At 50.8% G+C, this 18003-nt stretch overlaps 3 protein-coding genes across 3 annotated transcripts; all 3 read right to left on the bottom strand.

The window, feature by feature from the left end:
* Window positions 1–961: 961 nt before the first annotated feature.
* On the bottom strand, window positions 962–1991 carry LOC100907364 (clavesin-2-like). The gene is made up of 2 exons (XM_003741567.3): window positions 1452–1991; window positions 962–1264 (listed from the first exon to the last, which is right to left on the bottom strand). The coding sequence occupies exons 1-2, from the start codon at window positions 1989–1991 to the stop codon at window positions 962–964; spliced, it is 843 nt and encodes a 280-aa protein (XP_003741615.3).
* Window positions 1992–10867: 8876 nt separating this feature from the next.
* On the bottom strand, window positions 10868–12113 carry EMC10 (ER membrane protein complex subunit 10). The gene is made up of 3 exons (XM_003741540.2): window positions 11857–12113; window positions 11426–11593; window positions 10868–11252 (listed from the first exon to the last, which is right to left on the bottom strand). Exons 1-3 carry the CDS (start codon window positions 12037–12039, stop codon window positions 10992–10994), a joined length of 612 nt encoding a protein of 203 aa, XP_003741588.1. The 5' UTR covers window positions 12040–12113; the 3' UTR covers window positions 10868–10991.
* A 4386-nt stretch (window positions 12114–16499) lies between these two features.
* LOC100903022 (non-structural maintenance of chromosomes element 1 homolog) lies at window positions 16500–17946 on the bottom strand. Its single transcript, XM_003741539.2, has 4 exons — window positions 17425–17946; window positions 17006–17294; window positions 16792–16888; window positions 16500–16686 (listed from the first exon to the last, which is right to left on the bottom strand). Exons 1-4 carry the CDS (start codon window positions 17585–17587, stop codon window positions 16519–16521), a joined length of 717 nt encoding a protein of 238 aa, XP_003741587.1. The 5' UTR covers window positions 17588–17946; the 3' UTR covers window positions 16500–16518.
* Window positions 17947–18003: the final 57 nt, after the last annotated feature.

Below are 18003 nucleotides of genomic sequence, written 5' to 3'. Positions count from 1 at the left end.
CATTCGTGCCAGAGTAAGCACGAAGCTCATCGCTTCGGTGACAGGAGCCGACATTCTGCTGAAGCCCGAGCGATCCGCGGCAGCAATACTCTGCAGAATCATGTCTCCCTCACTCCTCTCCGCAGGGGGAGGCGAATGGACGAGGAAGCGGGGAGAGAGGGCGTATCGATCGACCGGAATCGCTGGGGTGGGGTGAAAGGATTATCAGCCCAAAGTAGAGAGAACCTCATTGACCAGTGATAGAGGACACATCCAGTCCGCTAGGTTCTCTCTGAGGCATTAAGGAATCGAGCAAGACGTTAGGAACATTCCGCGACTGGAAAGAAACTCTCGCCACCGCTTCCGATCCCGAAGCATTGCCTGATCGCTTCGCACACTTCGTATCCTATCGAAGACGAATGACTTCACCCGTTCTTACTTATTATTAGAGCGGGATCGGGATATGGACTGCGAAGCAAAAAAATATTCGATTCTTGTCAAGGTTATGCACCCCCCGAAACAGAATACAAAGTATAGTTCAGATTTTCTCATACAATTTATTTGGCAGTGCCGACACGATTATTGTACAGATGTATAGAGGTGGGCGAGACGTTGACAGCTCGTGGGTTCTACAATGCTCGGAGTAGTTAGCGTTGCTTCCACATATGACTGCTCGCGGGTGGCGGATGCTTAGAAATATAAATAATCGAATCAGCAGGTTACAGAATCGGACGTTTGTCTTACGGAAGATTGAACGGTGGTCAGATGAAAAGATAATTATTGACGATGGAACTGAAGCTTCCGACGGACGCTCGTGTACCAGATGTAACCTAAAGTCTCGTCAGCGAACTCGCATTAATTCGCGGTTGCTGATAAAATTTGTCAAACTAAATTATGGATCACAGAAGATGAGTCCCCGGTATTCAGAGTTTCTCCGGCGAGAATTCTTATTACACGGGAAATTCACCTCGCTAGTGTACCGTTAGATATATCCATAGTAACTGTTCTGTAGAATCTTATCGTGATTCTTGTAAAGATTATCGACGAGCCATTCATGAGAGAAATTGCCAGATAAGCCGCCGTATTCTTCGGGGAGAATTTCTCTGGGTATGAATTTGTGAAGAGAAGCCAGATCGTTCCCATGCAGATGGAATCGCCGTTTCTGCTTGTCTTTGAGGAGTGGCCGCGCGAAGTTGTACATCACGGCCCAAAGAGTTGTGTTGTGCAGAACGTGGATTCCCTTGAATCTCACCGGGTATCCATCTTGCAGAGCCATCACCAGGGCCTAATGAAAATACATAAAATGAAAAGCCAATGTGAGCGAATATCAGACATATGATCCTTGACTCCCTCAACCGCCATCCTTTTCTCCGCCGCGGATTACATGCGATCCGCGAAACGAATGAGACCCACGCTGCGACTACAGCATGGGCCAATGGCGAAGCATGTATTTTCCCGGAATGCTGACTCACCCTTATCGCTGAATACGGCAGATATCTCACGTGAGAGTAGTGCATACTCTTCAAGTCGATGATGAAGCGCACACCATTCACTTGCACCTGGGGATCTTCGAGGGAGAATTCGCCCGCCATCGCCGTGGGCGTGAAAATGTCTCTCAGATCTAAACCGGTCTCCGGGCACCAATTTCCCAGTCTCCAAATCACTGTAGTTGTCCCGTCCAGGGGATTCAGTCGCTCGAGAAGCGTTCCCACTTGGAGTTTGAACGCTTCCGCATAATCCTTCGGACCTTTGCCTTTCGGCATGAAGCGTTCCGGGTCCACGAGACGAATCCTGAAGTAACGCTTGTACGTACTTACAGCCCGGTCCAGGTCGAACTTCTTGGCACGTAGGAACCTCAACAGGAACTCGTCATCGGTTCTGGGTTTGAAGTCTTTGATTTCCATCACAATCTCTTTGAATTCCTGCAAACATTTCTCTCTCCGCTCCGGAGTTTCACCAAGCTCCTCTACTGCGCGTTCCTGCCAACCAGGAACTTCGTCGAAGATCCGCATGCTAGAAGTCCACGATGTCTTGTGGCGGAGCTGGTGTGAGCGCCGCCGGCTCGAACCATGAGCTTCACTTCCCACAGAATCACGGCCCCAGTTTACACTTGACCCTGCTAAGACAAGGTGAAAGTGCGTTTTTCGACGGATGCAAACAAAAACTCAATTGTATCGCGCTTCTTCATGTCACTGACTGCACACGCCCAAGGTCAGGCTCGATGAAACTCCAGAAAAAGCCGCACCATGATTCTCGTCGTAATTATGGTCTTTTAACTGTCGTGAAGCTCTTTTCACTGAAAAGCATGCAGTCCGACTGGTGGAAGGAACCCGTGCGGCTAATTGTTGTCATCGTAGCTGAGAAAATTGATTACGAAAGTTCTGCGGCTTCCTCAAACTGTTCCCCGAATAGCCATATACTGTTCTTTAATTAGCGCATTGCGCGGGTCAAGACGTCATTGTGCGCAGTCAGCGCCCCCGAAAGGGTGTTGGGGATAATGTGCGATCAGTGGGAAGGGTAAGCTACGCGGGTGCTCATTCGAGGGATCCTTAAGACATCGATTTCCGTGCCGGGTCCGGGAATACGAAGTCCTAGCTCATTGGAGGGGCATTTGGGCCTTCAGGGGAACTCCAGTGGGAGCCGTGTCTGCCTTCTGGAAAGGTCAAAATACCGGAATAGATGCAGCCGAGAATAAAGTTTTCCTTATGGTCTTCTGTAGATATCCGATATTGCGGCATTCCTCCTGAGAGGTTCGGGGTAGCAACCTGAATTTCGGGGACAGCGAAGGGATGGATGGAATGTCGCGGTGCAAATGTTTTAGCATGAGAACCACGAATCTCTGTCAGCAGAAGGCGGGCACCAACTTCCAATGCTCAATCCGAACTCTCTGGAGGGAAGAAGGGGATCGCGGTTCTACAGTGCGACGATCAGAGGGTAGGGCTGCTCAAATATGGCAGTCGGTGGATCCCTATCGGAGCCCACCGGCATTTAGAGAAAGTCCCCATTTCTGCTCGGGCGAGTCTCGGAGTGTGGGTCTCGAGTCTCGCACCTCGGCCGACATCAAGCTCAACGCCTCGGAATGCGGCCTAGAAATTCGAGGAGTATCTCACCACCTTGAGGATGGAAAATAGAGGTGAACCATGAGTCGATGAGGCTTGAGGGAGGTAGATGGGGAATGGGGAAAGGTGAATGCCGCTTGCTTACGAAAGATGCGAGACTCTGCAGCTTTCTTCGGAACTGCACGGCGTGCACGGAAGCGCGGCCAAGTAAATGGAAAGGATCAAATCGTCAAGCCAATGGGGGAAGGGCACCTCGAGGGCTCGGCTGCCCTTGTGATCTGTTGCAAGAAGTTTTGTGAATGATATATGTACCTAATCTTGAGAGAAAATCGCAAAAGCTGGGCGGGTCGCATGGCTCATTTCAATTTCTGCGAACACTCATCCAAGGAAGAGGCGTGAGATCGGCAGGATCGTAATTTTTTTCTGCTGGCCGCTAACACGAGACTCTCTCCTGGCGAGACGCTCGGCGACTCATTGCCACTTAAGTAGATATCGCGGACTGCTGCTACAGCCCTCCACTGAAATCAGGTCGAAGTGAACCCTTGATCTCCAAGAAGGGGAATTCCCCACGAATTCTATATCGTCGATGGTCGACTCCAGAAGGTAAATAGGTGACATAAATCGCCTATCCTGTCGGTCAGATCTGAGGAGGAGGCAACCATCTTAATTGTGTCCAGAGAGTTTTCCGGGAAGCATTTTAACAGGACCTGCCTCGTGGCAGCCATTCTCCTTGATCCCTCTCTCTGTTAGGCAATTGCAGATATGGGCCGGGATGAATCGGAGACCCGAAGCCCAGTACTTGTCCGATCTCCCATTAGCACAACGCCTGAGTATTTCAATCAAAGGGCACGGCGTCGTATCCTAGTTGTGTTCAAGGCTAATCACAGATTTTACGGCTTTTTCCTGCGAAGCACAACGAATATCGGCTGAGCTGAACGTCTCCGGTCGTAAAGAGAAAAAAAATCATCCAGCGCATTGTCTTTGGAGCAGGAAAACGCTAAGGGCAGCGACCTTGTTGCTCGGGTCCAACTCAGTCAGAAAAGCTATTCTCATTTCCCTGCCAGAAAACTTCTGAAAACTAAACTATCTGTCGGGGTTAGCCTGCGGTGACGAGCATGGACTTTCGTTGAATGCTCCGGTTGGCTCATTCAACCCCTTCCCCCCCGACTCCGTATTCCAGATTTCACTTCCTAAATTCAGGTTCTGACCGATGCGGGAAGTCTCGCGAACATCAGCGATACGCTTGCCATAGAGGATCTCCTGAGCATAATCTCATGTTCTGCTCCGTTGCGTGATTTCTCCGGAGATATGTCTCGCTTCATCCCTATCGCCTTTGAGCAATGACCCAGTGATCGCGCGATCGAATCGACCCCAAGCACGGGACCGTCACCAAACTCCTTGAAATCATCCATGAGAGCGGTCGGCACAGCAGCACAAATTTCGAAGCGGTTCGACCAGCTCGATTGCATGAAAGTGCTTTCCCTCTCTCTGGCCGATAGCGAATGCTCGATAGCCTTAGACGGCCCGAGATGATGTTTCGAGAGAACGGGTGGCGATCCTCTCAAGTTTTCCGTCGGTTCGGGGCGCTCTTCCTGACTCGTCTATTCGATTGGAAGCGAGCACCGATAATATTCACAGGGAATCGACGCAATGAAGGTGCGCGTCAATCTTACGTCATCGCTAGCTTCGATATCGCACGCTCTGAAGGACTTGACGGTTCCGCTCTTGAAGCGATAAGAGTTCAAAAGCCATTCACTCCAACAGATTCGTCTCCGGGCGCACTGCGATTTCGACTGCATTGTGGAATTATGTAGACTCGACAGCTGCTACTCTCAGTCATTTCTCACGGGAGCGGAAAACATCTGCGAAAATGTTCGACTTCGGAGAGAAGGGGCCAGGCGACGGGGGCTCTCACGGGAGACCACGCCAAGAAATGAAAACATCTCAAATTCGACCACCCCAGTGGCTCCGCTTATGCAAGCGGCATATCGACTGATTTGAATGGAGAAAACATTTTTCACATGAACTTCAACCGCTTCGCTCGTCACCTCGACCCCCGATCTTCCGAGTTCCACTTCGCGGTACAGACCCCAGAATTTTTTCCGGTCTTTCGGTTGAGGAGCCGACCTTAGCTCGGGATGGTGGAATCGGATCACAGGCAGTCACTGACTAAAATAGCTCCACGATGACGTCTTCGAACGTTATGCAGACGACATGGCTCTTGACTTTTGAACGTTTCCGGTCGATGCTTCGGGGCTCGGAAATTCCTCCCATACTGGCATTCGGTATCCAGAAATGGCTCACTTCTCGTGATTCACATGACTCATTGCGAATCAGGCGCAATGGACGACTCTCTCGACGCCCGAGAGAAATTGGCATGCATTCTCCGATCGTTCCTTCTGAATTAATCGTCAGAATTGACTTCAGATCAACGGGGGTTGGAGTTCAATATCGTTCCAAAAAAGCTCGACGCCACGACGAGGAGATATATGTATACGTATATGACACCGGGATCGGTTCCACGTAATCGCGCGTAGTAAAACAACCACAGGGTCGGAACACCAGGATCCAGCCGAATGATCATCGCGCTCAACGTGAAACCCTCTTAGGAAGTCGCGGAAAGGGGCGCTCGTAGCTTATCATGCGATGCTGTTTGCATTCCGAGCAAACGCCGAAAGTGCCGACAATGTTTGAGAGTCGAACACGTGGCGCCAGTCGTTTCGACTCGCTAGGTTCATGGGTTCCCCATCGAACGGTTATTTTCTCCTTCGCCCCGAACATCTTCACACTATCTCATTCCATCTCGCTGACTGAAAGCTCTCAAAGATTCTTGAGAACGCTCGGAGGGCTAGAACGAGGGAGTTCTTCTCGAGCCATGGCTCGATTAGAATTCACAATGAAATGCATGATTCCCACTCGACGGGACCTTGTTTCGACGGAACAATGCATCGCGACGGGAACAAAAGGAGGTACCTGGGAAAGGAATAATAATTTATGTCCACTCGTAGAACTATAGACTCCGATAATCTTATCTGCAATAGTTCCTAGTGTGTTTTTACACAGCGGCTGTAAACTGCCTTCGAGAGCAGTTCTACCAACTCCGTCACGACAAGCGCAACCACCACGAGCGAAGTTACTTCGCACGCCTTGCTCTCGCACTCCCTTATTCATCGCAACTCTTGGCTATAGCGGCCGTATAGTCGTAGCTCTCCTCATTCTCCTTGGAGCATCTCCGAGGAAATATTCGGAAGGAACGAAGATTGCCTTTCGTCTCGACGGTATACCAGCTGTGTCCAATCTTCGTAGGTACGTAGTTTCGTCGATGATGGTTAGCTGAGTAAGCGCGCGACACTCAGCCCCACGCGGGAAGGTGAGTGGGTAGAAGAGATGAAGATGATTCTTGTCTTCGAAGAGGGCGGTTCTTGTCCAAATCCTGCCCTCCCGCCCGGCTAGCTCTCTCTAAACAATTTCTGGGGCGCCCCTAAGACTCTTGTTGTTGACCGTTGGGTATCAACACTTGAGATAACGTCCTATCGCTCACCATACCGTTAAAGAAATGACTTTCGTTTACGGCCAGTCTTCGACCAGCCGCCGAGTTGTCATCATCGCTCCACAGCTCCACGAACTCCGAGCATTCGCCACCTACACTTTGTCACTCACTCGTCGATTCTCGTGCCGCCAGTTCAGAACTCCGATGCGGAGCTTGGGGAAAAACGTCCCGCTGTCCAATCAAGTGTCTCATTCTGCTCATGAATTGTGTGTCTGCTCGGGATTCGGAGCCGTGGTCTTTCGGTGTTATTTGGTGAACCGCAGTTTCGTCCAGTTGGAAAGTAGTGTCTGCCAGTTCGCTCTGCCTGCCAGATCTACCCCTTCCAGCTAGATGAGCTGAAAATCGTCGTCAGCGAGATCCGCTTATTCGTTCGTCCTACAATAATTAGTGGTGACTTGTCCTCTTTTTCGGTTCCGAGCATATCTACCCCGATCAGTGACTCTCGCGTGAGACGCCCGTGGAGAGTCCCAAATCCCTACCTTTTCCCCTTCTCCCCGCTTCGGCACCATCAGTCAAGAAGATCACATCAAGGGCAAAATGCAAATAGAGAAATAGGGTCTTCCATGAATTCGTAACTGAGAGATTCAACTTCTCTATTTGTGTGTAAGCTCCATATCATCGCCGGAGTGATCTCGGAGGAGTATACGCCCTTCGGCCCATCAGCAGAGTGAAGTCCTCGATGTTGAATATTTCACGAAAATGCGACCTCTCCTACCCTTCGCCACTAGTGCACGTTCCTCGCACAACCTGTTGTTGGCCCAGATCCTTCCTCCCAGCGAGTGGTTCATGCCTCGACTTAATTTTGGAATGCAATCAAGTGAACCCCGTGAGAGTCGCATCGCAGCCAGAGCTATCGAGCGATCCGTACCATTTTTTACATACGTATAAGCAATATAACCAGCGAGCCGAGATAATGGCCATGCCGTGGATCAACAATCCCTTGAATTTGTTTGCTGCGAATGACTCGACCGTTCTCTTCTTCTTGCTTGGTGCAGTTCTCCTGGGTGAGTGGGAGTTCCTCCCGTCTAGTGAAATCTGAGTGCGCGGAACGCTGCTGACCCAACTGGAAGAATGAATGGGTTCAAGCCATCTCGGCATGCATGAGGCTAAGCGAATATCAGGGAGAAGTTAGACCGAGTGTATGTCTAACGTCTAAGTTTCGGGATGATTTCCTCTGGGGAAAGTGGCGCACGTGGCAGACTTCTATCCATTCCGTACTTGTACTCTCATCCCCTCTTTCGCGACAGCTTCCTAGGGCAACAAATAATCGCCAGCAATTAGCAATGAAAAAATTGCTTTTCTGCCATCCCTATCCGGCAACTTACAGTAATCTCCCTTTCTTAATGGCAGTGTTCATCATGTGCTGCTTACTCAATTGTTTGAAGTACCGAATCCCTAGGACAAAGCAGGAAATCCAGCTCCGTCTCCACAAGACAACGCTGACCAAGGATTTCCGAAGATATTTAAACATGCTCACCGTGACCACAGAAACTACGTTCGATGACGGTAATGTGCGGGTCGGATGATCCTGTGACTCGAATTAGGAGCCATTTCACCCCTTTCTTCGGCGCTTGTGCCAATCACCGGTATTTTTCTGATTTTTCCGCGAGAACCCCACCACAGACGAGGAATTCCATCGAAATTCGGCAATCTCTCAATACCGCGAGCGAGCCATCACCTTGTGTACGGGGATCCCGTGCATAGAGCTTTTTCAATCCGAGCGATCTAGCTCCCGTCCTTTCAGTCTTAGAGCTCTTCGAGCTGACGATCGTCCAATGACCCAGTCTGTTCATCATCACAAAAACTCCCTTACGCAATCGATCTGCCTTTGAAATCGCTCCAGCTCATCCGTAGCCAGAATTCAATCGACGGATGGTCAGGCTGACGCGTCTCATTCTTCCAGCACTGAGCCGAGTTCAGGTACTGAGGGATGCGGACCTCAACGGGTTCGAGCGTAAAGTATCGTTACGTCCAACGTCCCAGCCCGACGTTAACAAGGGTCTGAAAGACCAGTGTTTGACTCTCAGCATGCCCGAAATCTGCCAGGCGGGACAGAACAACGTATGTACGGGCATGTTCGAGTGCTTGCTAAGCCCTGCAAGGAGTGCTCCAACGAGTCCTGCTTAGAGATAGTGATTAAGCCGCGAACGGATACTGGATACGAGATCCTTGCAGATAACTTTACTCCCTCTGGACATCTCGGTCGTCAAAGAAATACTCCAGCATCAGCATCAAGAACTCGCTACGAATAATTCGAATCAACACAGGCCAGCGCCGAAACCTATCCCAGATGGAGAACATGAAACGGAGCAGCTATAGGCGAGGGTCTTCGATCGGACGAGCGCGCCACCTTTTTCTGGCCGGTGATCATTATCATCTTCTGCGATCAACGTAGTCCAGATCGCGCACCATACGGGAAGAATCGATCTCTCGGAGGAGAGAATGGAGCTTTTATGATGCGATCGCTGCGCATGGGAGCTGTTCTGCGAAGGGATGGCATGTCGAAAAAAATCAGGCCCATGGGAGTCTCCCCTTGAATCAGGACCTAATGAGACTTCTCTGCGCCACAGTTCTCTCGAGGACTTTTTCCGTTCACCTCCGCAGTCCAGAGCCAGGAACATCCATACGGAAGATGGATCTCAGACCTTGCGGGTATGATGGTGCCTGGGTGACCTGCAGCGCATCGCGCGGAACGATTATACTTCTGAGGCATTATTTTCCCATCAACTTATTTTCGCTATCCACCAACGCTCTGGTCGTAAGTTCCCTGCGGGTGGCACCACTTGGCGAGAAATCGCCAAGAGACCGTCTCCAGGCGATCCCGCTATTCCGAGGCGTGCTTCGTCACTCGTTCGTTGATTTCGAAGATAATCGTTCTAGTCCAGCAACTTCCTTTCGCGCTCCAAGTACGGAAACTCCGTGGGGTGAGAAGAATGGATGAAATGAGCTGGTAGAGATCGTGTCCATGGATGAGCCGAGATAGTAGATCGAGCGCGTTGTGCACAAAGTCTGCTTGAACATAAGAAATGGAAAGGCTAATCAGCGGACAGCATTCGCAATGCACCCGGAAGCAGAAGAAATAAATTTCGACTTGGATTGAACAATTCGCCTCTTTCAACTTCAGAGATTTCTTCAGACATCCTCCCCTCGCGCTGGAGTGCAAGCGGAAAGCGATGAGGAGTGAACTGCTCAGTCTGTATGATCCTCCCAGAACACAGAATGACTTGATCTTAGTATGGAGCTCATGGCTCCGATATGGGAGGATTCTAATCTTGAATGTCCTTGCGGTGCTCCCGGATCTCCGGGGAATCGCTTTCCACGTGGGGACACCGATGGATCAGGCCTGAGCTGACTGGGAGCAAGAGGATATCCGGGTCGGTGCGGTCACATGCGCAAAAGTTGCTAGTCTCTGAGCAACAACCGGATTCTTCCTCCGAGGACCGAGGCTTGTCCCCCCGTGATTCCTATTCCGCTGGTAAGAAACTTGCCAGAGACCACTCGGGCCATGGTCGACCGAACTCCGGCGCCCGACCATCACGTACCCGCCCACTGAATGAGGCTCATGGACGTGAGCTCGAAGGGAAAAAGTGGTGAGGGGGAAAAGCGCCAGTCTTGAAGCGTGTCTCTCTCTGAGAGGGAGGCTTTGTCTCTGCGCGGAGACAGCTAAAGTAGGACGTCTCCGCAGAGGAATCCGCCGAATCGATCATCCGAAAATCGGCCAACCATTTTTCGGCGACTTCCCTCCCGAGGACAACCATGGTATTTCGGCCCGTTTTGTCGGTCAATTCGATTATTTGGTCGTAGAAGGCCGGTTTCGATGGCGCCGATCCAGCAGGCTCCACTGCAACTGTCAGGGTACCGACCTCAAGGAATACAGGTTTCTAAATGGGCTCTGAGATATTTGCCGCACCTGGCGCGGCTCAGAGGTCGCCAGGTCCCGAGGGAGGCAGCGAGATGTCAATATTTTGATTTTCTGATAGAGACTGGCTCAGATATTCGTTGATATCTCCTGTTGTAGTCAGGTTTCAGAAGTACAAATTTTCGAGAAATGAGAGCTGCGAGGGGCTACTGTACGCTGCCTGCTCGATGTGGCCCAGAGTTTGGCAAACTCTCCAAATCGCAACCTCCAAGTGGAATCCTGCCTCACTCGGGCGCCCTGGTCCTTTGTTGCAGACTGAGCGAAGCCACATTAACTCCGGAGTCCCGATTGGGAAGAAGATGGAAGTTCAAAATCCCGAGAGACGGACTCGGCTAGCGAGGTAGAACAGGTTCTATCGAATCTCGGAGGAGAGTCACTGGACTCCCCTCTTTTATTTCACAGCTCGTTCACTCTCAATATATTACACACATTCGCGCTCCCAAGTTAAAAAAACGTAATTAATCCAATAAATCAAACGCCGCGATCACTGGCCCTCTGGGTTGCCAGCGCCGGATATCAGCAAGAATATGACTAGGGGCACTATGTACATCCAATACTTCGCGAAAAAGTTTCTGTTATCCTGTCCCTGAGTCTTCTCACGCTCGCGACGTTCGTGGTCCATGCGTTGAATATACGTTGCCGTTTCCGGCTGAGGAGCCAGTTGCATGATGTCAACAATCACCTGTTCGCGACCCGCAGGAAGAAAAGTGACTCCTTCGAGGAACCCGGAGGGGTCCAAAGAGAGCTGGAAGAAAATACGAACGCTCGAATACGCGCGGTTTTCAATTGATGAATGCGAGTGATTCCCGAATATCGCATATAATGCCATCATAACAATCCTATCAGGAATCGCCGATTGCGGACCGAGATTTTCATGCTCTCCGTACGGAGGCTGTCTGAGTGGTCTAGACGAAATACCTTCAGAGTTTGCTGGAGAGGATCTGCGTGGTAGGTATAAGCTATAACATGATGTCCTGTCGAGGTGTCCACGGCCTTCAATTGATAGCGTTTTCCGGAGAGCGCGAGGTTGTCTACCTTCCTCCGCTCTTCGGGTGTCAGCTGATTCGATTCGATGGAAATCATCGCCTGGGAAGGGAAAGTTTTGGGATTCCCATGCAAGACACATGTATGGAAAAGTGTGTAAGCGGTCTGTATGCGCCTCGGGCACGCATATCCGTGAGTCTAGCAAAGCTGAGCTTTCGCATCCATGGCCAACCGCCAATCGTCTCCACTGGGAGTTCTTCACGGGAGAATTCCCAAATGGAGATCCATCATTGGTCGTCCTGCTATAGGGACATTCCCTGAGGGTTTCGCTCGATTTCCGAGTTATTTCTCGCAGATGCTCTCACCTTCGAAGCAGTTCTGTTCGAAGGATTGTGCGTCAACGCATCGACAGTGACTTTCGCTCGTGCCATCCAAATAGGTTCGGATCCTTCGAGCTCGAACGAGTGGAAAAGAGCGAACACCGGCCTTATGTCTTGCGTCTCGGAACATGATACTAGAAGCCCGAAAACGGCGATGAACTTGATCATCTTGACGCCGATTCCTCCCGATGTCGTATTGTCAAAACAGTCGTTCGCCGACTTGGACGGATCCCAAAACGTTCGAAATCGACACACGCATGGCGGCTAAGCTTCAGAATGGGATATTCCGAATAAACTCCTGGAGCCTACCCAAATCGCGATAGCCGAAGCTTCTCTCCTCGAGCATGGCTAGAAAAGCAATATACATGAGACAACCTGAGGCTCCGTTCGGGGAGCGTGGTAAGTATCCGGAATCTGGAATTGGAAGGGAGCAGGAACCGTTGGTGGGGGGGGGGACGAGGGGCTGGAAGAACTTCCTCCGTGTTGATGATCTTTGCTGAAAACTTTATTGCGACCAGGCGCTGCTCCACTTCATCCCGGAGAATTTTACCCGAAGGGTGATGCCTAGACCTCGACTTTCGATGCTCGCAGAGAAGCTAGCAATGGTATTGAAACATGCACTGAAAACCCTTAGGATGTGTTTCGACAGCAAGCGAAATGACCCGAATGGAGCCGTGGGAATGTCAAGAGTATTCAGCCAACTCTCGTAATGAGCCAAAGTTTGACTTGGGAATTTCCGGAGGTTGGACGATGCCTGCGATCTGCAATCGAGCTAGAGTGTATTATTTGAATGAATGCTTTTCCTTCGTCAAAGAGTGACAGAATGTGCGAATTCCTCTCTATGGGCGCGTCAGGCTCCCATCGCAGGCTCCCATCCAGAGAATGGACCCAAAGGCGTCAAGGGCACCATCGGCTCGACCTTTTAAAGGTTACCCCACGAAACACTCGAGTGTCCCCCCGCCCCCCGATCCAGAGCCATTACTGAGTTGCGAAAATTGATCTCGGTCGATCCCAGCGTAGATTCGCGGTCTGCAGGCGCTCGCAACCCCTCTCCGAGCCCCATCATCCTCTTGTGAGATCGGTGGGGTTCTCGTTGGCATCACGAACCCGTCGGAAGCGCTCGGAGGGTCCGATGCAAGAAATCCAATTAAACTCTGAGCCTCGGTGCTCGGTTGTCTAATCTTCAGAGAGGCTTTCTGTACCCTCTCAACCATAATTTAAAACCTCTTGCATCTCTCGATTCATCTACACAAGTCGAGAGCATTGTCTTGAAGAAACATCACTTCTCGAATCAAAAATTTCCGAAATGCAGCTCTTGAGTATCGTTTTGTTCGTGCTGGCTCTCACAAAGCCAGCAACCTGTGAATCGTTGTGGAAGGAAATCTCTTCGGAAGCCACCCGAGTCTGGAAGCATGTATTCTCTTCCAGTGTGCGACCGAACTACGGTGTGAGCGACACGCGCGCACACTTCCTGGACCTCCCGATTTTCCCGTCAGCAATCAACGACGATCCACCATCGGGGAAACCTTTCGGCGACACATTCCCCACGCCAATGAAGGAGGAACAGATCTCAAGAGATCCAACCCCCGCCGGGAGGACAATCGGATCCCGACCTGAATCGCTGCCCGAAGTCAAGTTCGATTCTGAAGCGGAGCCGGGTCAGGGAGAACCACGTCAGTCTAATGAAACGTCTGACTTCTCCAAAACGGAGGTTCCTGCGGAAGACGTTTTTTTTCTTTCAAATGCGTTTCACGGGTCGTCGTCCGCGTCCTTTCGCTCTTCGTGTTCTTGCTGCTTTGGTTCTCGGCGATCTGCTGCTGCGTAGCTCTCGCTTCGATAGTATTTACTGTCTTTCTGTTCTTCCGAGACGGCGACTTCAAACGCTCCGTGGCTGGGGTAGCATCGGGTAAAGTCAAAGAGTGTGTGCTCGATCTCGGGACCGTGAAAACGGGAGCTCCCAGCAGCGATGATTGGAAGAGCTGGCTTCGGAATTCAATCAAGAGACTCTCCGACCCTTCAAAGGCGACTGAGGTGGAAGGTGCTGAGGTCGTTTAATGCACCGTTCTCACCAATATTCAGAGGCACGGTTACAGGATCGGGAACGCATCACTTTCGGCTTGGATGGACAGGAAATAAATCATGTAAAGTTCGAGATTGATTCTTTTCTTCGGCGAGGAAGCGGGAAACGGTCGACGCATCGAGTCGTCTGTCAAGAGTTCCCAAAGGAGGAGCGTTTGCGAGAACACTCTTGTGTACATCTATCGTATGACTATTGTAAGAGCTGCATTATCTCGTCCCCCCTCCTCATGGTCGTCGTTCATGCAACGCAATCCGAGGCTCGGCGCGACCCTACAGTGCAGCCGGGTAACTTTGTCGCGAAGGGATGCGGAGGCGACGTCAGGCTACGCGACGTATCGTACGGGAATCCTTCGAGGGACCGAAGTGGAAGACCTTTGAACCTTCGAAAATCGGACCTCTGACTTGACTACAAGTTGGACCCTTGACGATCATCGCTGCAGGCAGAGGAAACTTCCGGAAAAGATTTCTAGGTATTCCTGACGACGTCAGAGAAACGTCGATTCTCTCAGGAGTGGACGGGCGTCGGTCTTCTTACCGAGCGCGGGGGCGATCAAATTGAATGTAATTCTACGACTCCCGGTTCGAGTTCGACATCACGATACCCTTTTCTTAAAACTCGAGAAGATTCATTGGCGAGAATATCCTGACAAAGTCACCGAGTTCCGCACCAGACACTGCGCTTGTGCACTGGTAGGTAGAGTACGGCGTATCCCCTGCCACGAGGTCGGTTGCGAGTGAGTAGGGAAAACGTCGAGCTGTTGTTCGGTAGACTTGTCAGAGAGTCCTCCTCGGTCTTCTTTATCAATACCGCTTTTTCTCACACAATTCTGCGCTCAGGCTCGACTAACAGTCTACTCGTATGTAGATTCGCTGAAGATCGAAGCCGCGCGCTTTCGACCGCGCAATGAGAACAGACAGGGCCAAGTCGTGATCCGTGATTTGATCACCTCCTTTTTCGAAAGGCCTACCTTCATCGCCAGAGCTGATGAGAAAGCTCCGGAGGGTGGTAGCCGTTTCTCGCCTTGGATTCGAATCACCCGAATCAAAACGGAGCGTCTCAGTTTTCCTCGTGTATCCAATCTTCTCAACTCGCTTCGTGACAGAGCGACCTGAAAGGAGCAGGATCGAGCGAGAAACGGCAATCGCCTGAAACTTGAGAACCATTTCTGTTCGGTCTCACACCAGACTTTAGAGCTAGCTGGCCAACGGCAATCATTCTCAAGAAAAGGAAGAAGTGAGAAGAAGGACTCCATGTGGGAGAAGATCGATCGGCCGCTTCTTCAACTAAGCAATTTTCAAATCGAAACGATCTGAACCCTAAACAGTGAGAAGTAGACAATTCCTCCCGGAAGGCGCCAAAACATCGGAACCTACGTCAACTTCGGAGTCGAGGTGCCGTCGCACGCGACCACGCACTCCGCGGTGTCACCACACGTCTCTATTGTGAAAACAAGCTCCCAGCGCTTCATTCGAGTAAACAGAATCTGGGTTTTCGGGAGCCGACTTGAGGACTGACAACAAGCACCGATGTGAGATCGGCGGACCGTGGAATCTGTCGAAGACATCCTCGCTTTCGGCAGGACAAAGAGGTAAAATTGATTTCTTCCTCGAACCGCGGAACTTCTGCGGACGCAAGGAATGGATCCGGAAAAAAAGCCGGACCCTCCCAGTTCTGGTTCTTCGCTGTCAAACGCTTCTGAGTACGAAACTCGAGTTCGAATCCAAGAGACGATATTTGAGCTCTTGGAATTCAGGGGCTAGGAGTCGTTGTCCCTATTCAAAAGGCTGATTCGTCGATTTTTCGTAGCTTTGTATTGAGCATGCCCTCAGCTCGATTCCGGACATGAAAGGTTTAAGATCAAATGGCTGATGGTTCTTCGCGAGTCGTATTCTCCTTTGGAACTTCCTGAGCTTGAGGAAAACTAGACCGTCCCCTTGAAGTCACATTCCTAGAGGCGCTGCGGAATCATGGCAAAGTATGAGTGTATCCGAAGTTGGAAAGCTTGACTTCCTCCTCGTCCCGAAAAGCCGAGCCTTGGCCCGCTCAGCTGGAGCTCGGGTCTGAGTTCCAGAGCCCGTTGGGTCTGTCTTCGGGGAGTTTCAAATGTCGAATAGACTTCAGAAATTTCACGGACTCGGGGAGTCGATTTACCGGAAGACGTTTCAACCTGAGCTGGCGACATTCCGAACGACTTGCATATTCTCTTCCGCGTGTCAGATTCTCTTCTCGATTCAGAAGCATGCTTTGGTCCGAACTACAGGTTTTACGGACAGCCGAGGGGTCTACACCGAGTTCTCGAGCGTCACAGAGCGCTCGCTCTCGATCAACAAGTATGTTGTTCGCGATGCGTGTCGGCTTGAAAAAGAGATTGCGAGCGCTGAGGCCAAAACCGCACAAGAGGTGAGTTCCATTGAGTCGTTAGCCGAGGTCTGGATAAATCGAAAAAAATGTGATGACGGGTCTCGAAATATGTAGATCATCTTCTCTCCCAGATCCCCTCCAGGATCCGAAGCCGATCACACTCTTTCCCCGTCTCGAAATCGGATCCGTTTGAAAAAATCGTAAGTTTATTGAGAGAATACTTCCGACCCCCAAGGCCCCTTGCAAAGTCTGCATGCTTTTTTCCGCTGAAATACAGTAGGAGCACAATGTTTATGTACGCGACCTTTACACTGACTCCCGGGACAGCGCTCTCCCTGTAGGCACAAGGAATTGCATCCGAAACAGTTGGAGACCTGGAACGATGGAAACCAGATTTTGACACCAAGTTGCGACCTCATGCCAGGGGCTGTTTCCAAGAAGGGATTCGGGGGAACGGGGAAAAAGGAAGCATATCAAACCTGATCCGGCATGGTCGCGGCTATGTAAGGCTGAAGTTCTGACAGAGCAGACGGTGTAAGCGTGACAACGTCGTTGGAACATCGCAGATACTTCTGCCTGGCGAAAAGGATCGATACGAGAAGAGTGATAATACTGAAGATGAGACTCAGAGTTGGAGCTCCGCCGGACCGACATCGACAACGGACGAGCTACAATCAGGAACGAGGAACTTACTTGATGAGTTGTTGAACCGTATTCTTCGCTTGCTGAGCCGACAACGTACAATTTGGGATGTCGACTACAGCGGATTCAGCCTGCTCCAAGTCGAGGATTCCATCAACAGATTCAACTATTGCGGTGACAATCTGACGGAAGAGAGCCATCTGCTGATCGTTGAACGTGGGATTTCGGGAAAGCTCTGACGAGAGCGTATTGCAGAGAACAAGCACTCTGTGGCCTTTCTCCTCGTCTATACTCTGGGAGAGTTTCAAGTGGAGTGATGTCAGCGTTGGATTGAGTTTGTCTGAAAATTCATCGAAGCTTGAATCGCGCATCGAGATCGAGCACAGGGACTGATGGGTCTCCGATCCTGATTGAGGTCCTCCACAACAGGAGCGCTCCGTCTGGCCTTTTGACCCATTTGCGATACTTACTGATGAATTCGAGCAAATCCGCATCATGATCTAGACTGAGATCGTAGTCGTATTTCTGATTCAGAGCGTGAACTAGAGCTCTGAAATCCGACAACGGCAAGTATCGTCGATCCAGCATGATCTGGAGGAAGGTTTGAGACAAGAATCGATGTGCATCCGCCATTCCTTCTTCACGCTCTCGAAACGGGTTGCGGAAGGAGTTACTACAAGAATCCTCCCTGAGCTCTTCTCCGCACCGGAACCATTTATGACCGCGGCAGCTGAAAGCTGATTGTCTCGGTCCAGATGATTATTTATATCGATACCGATGCTTGGAAACCGCCTTTCGTTGAATCCCGACAACTGAAGGAAGATTGAAATCACAGCACGAAGAGCACACGGAGAATCCAGCCGTCGTTGCTGATCGAATGTCGCTTGACGAAATCAGCGGCCGGCGCTTTCCCTTCTATTCATTCATCAGCTATTGTTGCGCGCCGTTCAACTCGCGGATTGGCTTCTGCTGTCTGCCACTCGAAGACGACACCATCATCATCAAAACTTTTGCTCGCGAGAATCAGCTGATAAGCTTCTATGAAAGAG

This window comes from Galendromus occidentalis, unplaced genomic scaffold, assembly GCF_000255335.2.
Source record: "Galendromus occidentalis unplaced genomic scaffold, Mocc_1.1 scf7180000077185, whole genome shotgun sequence".
NCBI classification, from domain to species: domain Eukaryota; kingdom Metazoa; phylum Arthropoda; class Arachnida; order Mesostigmata; family Phytoseiidae; genus Galendromus; species Galendromus occidentalis.
The sequence above is the reverse complement of the archived record's forward strand: the minus strand, read 5'-3'. Positions and strand labels throughout refer to the sequence as shown.

What these genes read in the sequence shown, in the direction of transcription:
- LOC100907364 (XM_003741567.3), bottom strand. Translation starts at nt 1,991, where the DNA reads ATGCGGATCTTCGACGAAGTTCCTGGTTGGCAGGAACGCGCAGTAGAG. An exon ending in TGCCGTATTCAGCGATAAGG is followed by an intron (nt 1,265 to 1,451) that starts GTGAGTCAGCAT and finishes TATTTTCATTAG; the next exon opens with GCCCTGGTGATGGCTCTGCA.
- EMC10 (XM_003741540.2), bottom strand. Translation starts at nt 12,039, where the DNA reads ATGATCAAGTTCATCGCCGTTTTCGGGCTTCTAGTATCATGTTCCGAG. An exon ending in CGAACAGAACTGCTTCGAAG is followed by an intron (nt 11,594 to 11,856) that starts GTGAGAGCATCT and finishes TTCCCTTCCCAG; the next exon opens with GCGATGATTTCCATCGAATC. An exon ending in CTCTCCAGCAAACTCTGAAG is followed by an intron (nt 11,253 to 11,425) that starts GTATTTCGTCTA and finishes ATTTTCTTCCAG; the next exon opens with CTCTCTTTGGACCCCTCCGG.
- LOC100903022 (XM_003741539.2), bottom strand. Translation starts at nt 17,587, where the DNA reads ATGGCGGATGCACATCGATTCTTGTCTCAAACCTTCCTCCAGATCATG. An exon ending in GGATTTGCTCGAATTCATCA is followed by an intron (nt 17,295 to 17,424) that starts GTAAGTATCGCA and finishes ATGAATTTTCAG; the next exon opens with ACAAACTCAATCCAACGCTG. An exon ending in CCGCGACCATGCCGGATCAG is followed by an intron (nt 16,687 to 16,791) that starts GTTTGATATGCT and finishes CCATCGTTCCAG; the next exon opens with GTCTCCAACTGTTTCGGATG.